The sequence below is a fragment of the Nicotiana sylvestris genome, chromosome 2, assembly GCF_000393655.2.
Source record: "Nicotiana sylvestris chromosome 2, ASM39365v2, whole genome shotgun sequence".
NCBI lineage: Eukaryota > Viridiplantae > Streptophyta > Magnoliopsida > Solanales > Solanaceae > Nicotiana > Nicotiana sylvestris.
In genome coordinates, this window is record NC_091058.1 from 185941819 (window position 1) to 185951429 (window position 9611).

At 37.2% G+C, this 9611-nt stretch overlaps 1 protein-coding gene across 1 annotated transcript; it reads left to right on the forward strand.

Moving 5' to 3' along the window:
• The first annotated feature begins 603 nt into the window (after positions 1 to 603).
• LOC104231258 (calcium uptake protein, mitochondrial) lies at positions 604 to 8898 on the forward strand. The gene is made up of 7 exons (XM_009784220.2): positions 604 to 979; positions 1070 to 1137; positions 5363 to 5586; positions 5805 to 5888; positions 6791 to 7004; positions 7630 to 7926; positions 8180 to 8898. The coding sequence occupies exons 1-7, from the start codon at positions 736 to 738 to the stop codon at positions 8408 to 8410; spliced, it is 1362 nt and encodes a 453-aa protein (XP_009782522.1). The 5' UTR covers positions 604 to 735; the 3' UTR covers positions 8411 to 8898.
• The last annotated feature ends 713 nt before the right edge of the window (positions 8899 to 9611 follow it).

Below are 9611 nucleotides of genomic sequence, written 5' to 3' on the forward strand. Positions count from 1 at the left end.
ACTGAGCGCACAAATGGGACAGTGTCCTGTAAAATGACCACAACTTGAATGCAAAAAGGTAAGCAAGCGACTCATGACTTTGTGCTTTAAGGCCTCACATTTATAGGAAATTTTGGGAGGCTTTACAAGAACTATAACTCCCCTTTACGTGACTATGCTAAAAATAATAAAAGATAAAAACAACTCAATTTCTTCATCTAAGATATGTTTCTCTGATTTGCTTTGAACAAACACAAATTGAAAGGCATTTTGTTCATAGAAACACAATTTAATCTTATTCTTTGTTTCCACAAACCTTCTTTTTGCGCTGTATCCTTCATAATTACGCGGACATACACTGATGTGTCCAAAAACATTTTGACTGTAAAATTGATATGGAAATATAAATATCTGCATGGTAGGTGTCAATCTGTTGGGTCTTAACTATTATCTTTGTGCACTAAATATTAAAGTTTGAGTTATTTGAAAAAGAATTGCAATGCACATCTCCAAGTAGTAATTATTTGTATGAGGTGTGAATTGTGGTCGAGTTTACTGTAGTAATTTTCCTGTTAAGAAATTGTGGTAAAAGGACTTAAGTTACACTAATCTTTCAATCGCGACTATGCTATTAAAAGGGGCAAATAGCTTCTTTACCAACACTAGATAAGTGAAAAGGCTTTTATCCTATTTTCCCCCACTAATATTTTATCAATTAAGCGTTAACCGATTCAGAGTCTAGTATTTGACAAAAGAATGTCAGCTTGGTCAGCTCTCCGGCGATCTCCGCGCTCGGTCCATCGTCTGTATGTTCGTCATTTAAGTGGAAGTGATAATGTTCAGCAGCATCCAGAAAGCAGTCCAATTTCTTTCCTCAAATGGGTTGGTGGAATCACTTTAGCTTTCGCACTTTACTCTTATTCTTTCCCCAATCCTTCTTTGTCTTTTGCTGATACTTCACAATCTCTTCATCATCCTCCACCGAAATATCTCATTGGAGGTAATTTCCACTAAATTCTGATTTATTATGCTAATGCTACTGTATCTTTCTTATTTCTGGATATGACTACGGTTAACTTGTATTTTGCAGATGCTTACAGAAGAAAAGTATTCTTTAATTATGAAAAGCGTATCCGGATGCGAAGTCCTCCTGAAAAGGTAATTGTAACTTATATTTAAGTCAACAAATATTTATGCTTTCATTAAGCTTGTTTGTAATTTGCCCATCAATAGTTCTTCTATAGCTTCTCCATGTAATTAATTGACTAATAAATTTAAAAACATATTTTTGTTTCGTTGACTAGTATGTGGACGACTAAATTTGGTGTTTCCTGTAATCAAATGAGGGAAAGCTGTTCAGAATCTTTTGCAATGTGATGTAGACTTTGATTGTTTATATTTTTCTATTGATGATAAACTTAGTAATATCAGAGTTTTATCCATATCCAAATTCTTTAAACATTAAGAGTTCAGCTCCTTTGAAGTTAGGTTATGTGTTACTTTGGGTGTTCTTTCCCATTAATATTTCCAACTTGTTCCAAACTATTTCTCTCCACTCCTAAACATCCTTATAACCTTCCAAAGTCCAAATCACATCCCACACATATCCACATCACCAAATGGTATTATCCATATTTGTAGTCATCGTTAGCACTTAAATAACATTTTTAGCACGTAATAACCCCATTTTGGGACTTGGATACTATCAAACTTAGCAGAGTTACATATCAAATAGAGCTCAAGAGGAGCTCCAATGGTGATTCTAGAGAGATCTATGAACGAAACAACGAAGAGAAGCTTGAGCGAGAAATATGATTTTGCGAGAGAAAACTCAACTGCTTCATTGGTGTACTGTATGTATATGTATATATACAAAGGTAAGAGCAAGTGTGCATGTGTGCACTGACAGCTGTCAACAACTGTGACTAACCTCCATTAACTAACAGCTAAGCAACTAAGCACTACTAACTGACCAGCTAAGCTAAGTTAACTAACCAATTAAAATGTGTAATACAAACAAGATAGATAAGCTCAATACCCTCCCTCAAGTTGGTGGTGAGGCTCTCACAACCAACTTCCCCAGAATTGATGAATGCTTAATCCCAGTGAGGGCCTTGGTTAGTATGTCAGCAAGTTGCTCAGTAGTGGCCACATGATGAAGTAAAATCAGGCCATCTTGAAGCTTGTTTCTCACAAAATGACAATCAACTTCTATATGCTTGGTGCTCTCACGAAAAACAGGATTTCTGGTTATACGTATAGCAGATTAACTGTCACAGTGTACAACAATTGGAGTGGAGAAAGGGACATTTAATTCTTAAAAAATTCTACCCAGCCATACCAATTCCCAACTACTATCTTCAATGACTTATACTCTGTTTCTGCTGAGGACAAAGAAATGGTTTCTTGTTTTTAGGAATTCCAGCTCACAGGACTGCTCTCCAATCCAATTTGCATACCCTCTGACTTCCTAGAATCGGGGCATGAAACCCACTCAGAGTCACAGTAAGCTTTAATTGTGTAGTCAGAATCTTTGGACATGAAAATCCCCATGTAGGATTTTTCTTTAGATACCTTAGCAAATGGAAAGCTTCTTGCAAGTGAGGCTCCCTGGGATCTTGCATGACCTGGCTTAGATATTGAACACTGTAAGCTATAACCAATTTTGTATTTGTCAGGAATAACTTCCCAACTTTCTATAGTAAGATGGATCTGGTTGTGTTGCTCCCTCTTTAGCCTTCAACTTAACATTTGGATCAAGCGATGAGGATAAGCTATTGTAGTTGAAATAGTCATGTTCTTCCAATAAATCTAGACCAAGTTTCCTCCTAGAAATAATAGCTCCATCATCTGTCTATATGATTTTCAGCCCTAGAAAATAATGCAGCCTGCCAAGATCCTTGATCTAAATGTATCATGTAGGAAAACCTTCAGCTGTGTGGTCTCTGCAGAATGTGTGCCTACGAGTATGAAATTATCAACACACACAGCTACAAAGACTGTTAGTGATCATGTCTTCTTCTAAAAGAGAGTAATCATGCATGGAATGAGTGTAACCTTCAAAAGATAAAGCCTCAGTCAACTTATCATACCATTGTTTACTGGTTTGCTTTAAACGTACAAAGATTTGTTCAAGTTGCAAATCAAGCCTGGATGGTCAACTTCAATCCCTAGTGGGACCTTTATGTAAACTTCCTCATGCAAATCTCCATGGAGGAAGGCATTGTTCATATGAAGTTGAAAAAATAGCCCATCCTATCTTGACTGCAGTAGCCACCAATGTTCTAAGTATGTTCATCTTCACAACAGATCTATTCCAGCATGTTGTATGTATCCTTTAACAACCAATTTGGTTTTAAATCTCTCTATACTGCCGTTAGCTTTGTATTTAGCTTGTACACCCAGTTGCATCCAATTGCTTTCTTACCATCTGGCAAAGGCACAGGTCCCAAGTGTTATTTGCATATAAGGCTTCAAACTCTTGTGTCATAGTTGTTTTCGAAAGAAAGAGCAGTCAACTATATGGTTAACTCATGCCCCAGGAATCCCTTGATTTGCCAAGTAGGATTGAATGCTACCCTCATATGATGAGGACTCACTGTTATGACAAACATTTCTTACAAGTGATTGACTTGCGGGAGTTGGAACTTCAGGTGAAATGTGGTCGTTTACAGAAACTAGTGCATTGATAGATAAACAGGAACTAGCCTGAGAGGATGAAGCATGGTTGTGTGTGGTATTTGGCTTGAGATTAGAAATGGTGTAAATGTAGTCATTTAGATAGTCAAGAGTTTTGTGTTGCCCGTGAGATTTCCTAGATTCTAAGGGTTGTGGTTCCGGATACTGATTATGCACTGAGGAAGTCTCTGATTATGCACCAGAGACCTTTTTTTTTTTTAAAAAAAAAAGGTCTCTAGTGATAGGAGTGGCAAACGGGCGGGTCGGGTCGGAAACGGGTAATAAAAACGGATAAAGTATCAGATCCAACCCATATTTAATATGGATAAAAAACGGGTTAACCGGCGGATAACCATATTATCTATGATTTCTTGCATGTGATCACTTTTGGGAGAATTCTTAGTCTCCCTAACTTGAGGAACCCCCCAATTTGATGCTTTACAAATGTAAAAGTTAGACACATTAGTTATCCATTGGTTATTCATTTTCTAAATGGATAATATGGTTCTTATCCATATTTTATCCATTTTTAAAAAGTTCATTATTCAACCCATTTTTAGTGGATAATATGGGTGGTTAATTGTTTTCTTTTAACCATTTTACTACCCCAATCTGGTGACATGTGTGTGGTGGAGTGTAATGGTGATGAAGGATGAGGAGGTGGCATATTAGGTGATGTAAAATGCAAATCTCTATGATAATAACTTTTCATTAGCTAAACAATCAACAAAAGGAACAAATTTAAGCACTGATGGAAAACTAGTATTGTCAGAAGATGGAGTAAAAGGAAAAACACTTTCATGAAACACTACATCTCTAGAAACATGTATCCTCTAAGCGGCCAAGCTCAGCAACTTGTAGCCTTTTATCCCAAAGGGATATCCTACAAAAACATAAGGGATGATTCTTGGTACAAATTTGTCTCTATGGACTTTAGGGACAATGGAGTAACAAAGGCAGCCAAAAGATTTTAGGTAAGAGTAATTTGGTTTCTTCTTATATATATAAGCTCAAAAAAGGCATTTGTTTTTCCAATAGGTTGTAGGGAGTCTTATTGATGATGTCAGTTGTAGTCAGGATGCATTCCCCCTAATACTTGGGTGGTAATTTTGATGAAATAGAAGTGCCCTGTGCAGCCTCAAGGAGATATTTATGCTTTTGCTCTACCATGCTATTTGGTTATGGTGTATAAGGGAAGGTTTTTTGGTGGATAATCCCCTTAGTCTGGTAATATTTAATTGTAGTAATATTGGACTTAGTGCATGGCATCATCGGTCAGGAAAATTCCCTGTAGTAGGTGCATTGTGTCCTTTAAGTGGTCCTGTGAAGACAACCTTCTATGCTTCACTTTCCCCTATAATACTTTTAGAGATGTTGGTGATGGTGCCCTAGTCTGAAAGCTCTGGAAAAGCAAGATCTCATGGTTGAACTGCATTTGACATGTATGTTGCAGCAAGAATTGAACAATTTGGGCGTCCAAGCGGCCCTTTTGGACTTCCCTGACCTACTTGATGACATTTCTCGAATTGGCTGAAAGTATTTTTTTCGCTTCTAATTGTATACTGGGATATTATATTTGTGTTTGTAAACTGAAAAGATTTCATTTTTCATCTCTAGAATCCTCCAAAAATCTCTATCAAGCCTGTGATTTACATGAGGTTCCATAGTTAACTTTTTGTTTCAACATTTTGTGGTTTTCTCGAAGGTGTTTGAGTACTTTGCATCTTTTGAAGCCGATGATGGAGAAATATTTATGACACCAGCAGATCTAATGAGAGCAGTTGTTCCTGTGTTCCCTCCATCTGAATCACACCTCGTGAGAGATGGATATCTTAGAGGTGAAAGAAGTCCAGGTGAACTGCAATGTGCCCCTTCAAAGTTTTTTATGCTTTTTGACACAAACAGTGATGGCCACGTATCTTTCAAAGAGTGAGTCCCAAGTCTCAATGCAGTCATAAAATCTCTTGTTTTCTCTATTCAATTCATTATTTTTCCATAATGAAGTTATCTTCCCCTTATCTTGGCTTTCTCTGTTTTTTCCTGAGTTACTTCCATTTCACATTTAAGCTTTAGAATCATTCAGGTTGAGTTATAGCCATACTCATGTTAAAGACTGAAAAAGTCTTTAATTTCTTGAAAATTCACAGGTATATATTCTTTGTCACCCTGCTGAGCATCCCTGAATCAAGTTTTTCAGTGGCATTCAAGATGTTTGATCTCGACAGTAATGGGTAGGAGTCTATTTTCAACTTTTGAATATTGAAATTTGTGAAGCAGGGATGCAACTAAAATTGTTCTTTCCCTTCTTGTAAGTTTTTTTTTTCCCTCGTGAGATTGAAATCTTGGCAATCTTGTTTTCCTGTGGACCACGGTGGTGCTTGGATTGTATCGAATACCTATGGATCTCTATAAAGGAGTACGCTCGGAAAGGGGAAAAAGAATATATAACAAACTTTTTCCACAAGTTTGATAGATCACTTTGATAAGAATGTAAGACCTAGCATACGGGGGATCTGTCATGTCAATTAGTGAACGCATATGAGGATATGGCAGGTACCTCCTTATGTTTACTTCTGCGCTGGGATGTGGAAGCAGTTTCCAGTTTTGTATACTGATTTATGCTAGTTGCGAGCTTGGAAAATTTCTGTTTTCTACTTCAGTAACGTATAATTGTGCGCGACTTAGATAAGGACACTTTGATGATTATCGTTTTATTTCTTTCTCGACTCTATTAAAATCATGTTAAGAACTGTGAAGAAAAAGTAGATATATCACCGTCATAATTAAACTAACTGTGCATTTGTTTTTGTTTGCATATTATGGTGATTGAGTATGGAAGTGTTGAGCTCTATGGCTTTGATAATAACAACTTAATGATTGGACTTAGCTGTTACTTTGTTAAGGTAATATCAATTGTTTGTAGAGATGACATTTTTCAGTCAATTTGCATGATAGAATGACTGTTGACTTATTTATTTGGGGAGGTTTGAGGGATGAACACCAGAAGCTCAAGTTGATCAATTGTATGTGTTTTATTCACGCCGTCATGTTTCTCATACTGTCGGTATATCTGTCAGACTTACAAAGAAATAACTTTGTCTGGTCTAATTAGTTGGTTCTTATATTGCGACAGCGAGATAGACATTGATGAATTCAAGAAAGTAATGACTTTGATGCGAGCTCACAATAGACAAGGTGCTCATCACAGCGATGGACTTCGAGGGGGGCGTAATTTAGGTGGTCATGTAGAGAATGGAGGTCTGTTGCAAGACTTCTTTGGTGAAGATGGGAAGAAACGCCTCCAATATGACAGATTTGTCCGATTCTTGAGAGATCTGCATGAAGAGGTATGTGAACTCTAATCATCACATGCAAAATAGGGAAAACAGAAAACAAGAACTAGTTGACTTTTATTTGCCATTGTCCAGTTACTATATGTCGTTTGTGTTGCAATGATTTTCAATTATCCTTCCCTTATCTTATGGTTATTGTAATTACCCTTACTATTATTTTTGAAGGAAAGCCAGTTGCATTTATTATGGTAACGTTCAAATCATTACTCAAAAGCACCTGGTTTCAGGATTTATTACTATGTCTCTGTATATATTACTTATTTTAGTAGATAAGTAATTTCTTATTTTCTGCATTTTTGTTGGGACTTGTGTCTAAGAAGAATATAGGTGGGATATGTTCTGCTGTTATAATTGGGTAGGGAAAAGGAGGGAAAGATCTTACTTAACCTGTGTGTTTGGTCAGCTTGTGAATGACCAAGGTGCATGACGAATAGGGTTAGATTAGCAAAGAGTGTATATTTTGGTGTTCCGTGCTTGACACCCCCTCTCCCCTAGCTACGAATGTCAATTACATATAGACCATCATCAATGAACTTAGTAAAAGTGATATTCCCTCCCTTCTCTCAGATGTGATCCTGAATTGCTAATTCTACGCTGTTGTAATTTATATGCTTCACAGATACTAAAATTGGAGTTTGCCCACTATGATTACAAGTTTCGGGGGACCATTTCAGCAAAGGATTTTGCCCTGTCCATGGTTGCTGCTGCTGATTTGAAGTACTTAAACAAGTTGCTTGATCGAGTTGATGATTTAGATAATGAGTCACCGCTAAGTCGTACTAAGATTTCATTTGAGGAATTCAAAAGTTTTGCTGAGCTGCGGAAGAAGCTGCAACCGTTTTCACTAGCACTTTTCTGTTTCGGGCAAGTGAATGGTCATTTGACAAGAAGTGATTTTAAAAGAGCTGCTTCTCAGGTATGCGTTCTTTGTTTCTCTCTTCCATCTATCAGTCAGCTTTTCCCATGTGTGCATGCATGCATTTGACATTTACCTTTTCAACTCCCTGTTGGATAATATTTTCCATCGTCATCGTGAAGTCATTTCAGGATTGTCCTTGGCTGGAGAATGATACTCTTGTGTTGTACCTCTGGTGTTTTAACTGGAATGTTCTTTATATGTTTAGCTGCTTGTTTAGTTTTCAAGTTTCTTCTGACCAAGTATTAAACAGGTATGTGGAGTATCTCTCACTGACAATGTGATAGAAATTGTCTTCCATGTTTTCGATACAAATCGTGATGGAAATTTAAGCTCAGACGAGTTTATTCGAGTATTAGAGAAGCGAGAAAAGGATATTGCTGAGCCAATCGAAGCAGGTATCCTTAACTTCGTGTCGTGCTATGGGAATAGCACACGAAACTATAAATCATACTTGCTTTCTTCATGGTCAGCCTCTTGTTGACGGGATGAGGACCTACTGGCATAGTGATGAATGATATCTAGTTGAATGGTATCCTGGATATTTTCTTATTTCAATAAACCCTGTGAAGGGAATTCTTGGCGCATCAACAAGAGTTGTCGCGTGTAGTTGGAGGTCACTGGTTCGAGTCATGGAAACAACCTCTTGCAAAAAGGCAAGTAGGGTTGCATATAATATGGTTCGGAACTTCCTCGAACCCTGCATAGCGAGAGCTTAGTGCACTAGATTGCCCTTTAAATAGAGTATGCTACTATTTAACTATTATAGCCTGCTGCAACTTTAAGTCCAGAAAATTGTTCAGGACCTTGAGGTTTGATTCTGTTAGTAATGGTCAAATATGAAACTGTAGCAGGAAATCTTTAAAGGTACCTGAATATACTTCGAAAATGTAAATTTAATTATGTCACCACTAAAGTCAGTAACATGCTGCAGTTTGATGTTATTCAATTTTAGTTCCTGTTAGTGGGTAATTCATGTTTTACCATTTTACCTTTTTATTTCCAAGGAGAGAAACATCCCCTCCCCCCCCCCCCCCCCCGCCAAAAAAAAAAAAAAAGAAAAAAGAAAGCAGCAGCCTTGCTGCGAGGTGCGAACACTAAAAACAAGAGATAGGTATGGTAACTGGCTTTACTTCTTCCTTTTATTTAGCCTCATTTGATTACTAACTTAAATTTTTTCTAAATCGTGCTTGCATCAAAGGATATGTCTTGGGTCAATGAAGTGGATGAAAATCATGGAAGATCGATTTCAAATTCCAATAGAAATAAAAGAAAGTTAATTGATTCTTTCCCATATATTCAAACTTTGGTGGATAGAATTGTTCGATCCTTGTGCTGGTAAAATGAAGAAATACATAATATAATAGTTGAGGTGCATGCATGCTGTTCGAGTATATATATACATATATTAGCCTCTCTATCTCTATGAGGTAGGGATAAGGTCTGCGTACACACTACCCTCCCCAGACCCCATTTAAGGGATCAAACTGGATTTTGTTGTTGTTGTTGTGTGTGTGTATGTGTGTATGTATACACACACACTTAAATTAATGTAGGGGGGAAATTGGTTGATAACAAGTGGCTAAATAACGAGGCGATACGTGGAATCAAGAACAAGTAGAAGTTGAGTCGGTAAATAATTGGCATCGGTTACGAAGTGCGTAACTGATACTGGATGGATCCCG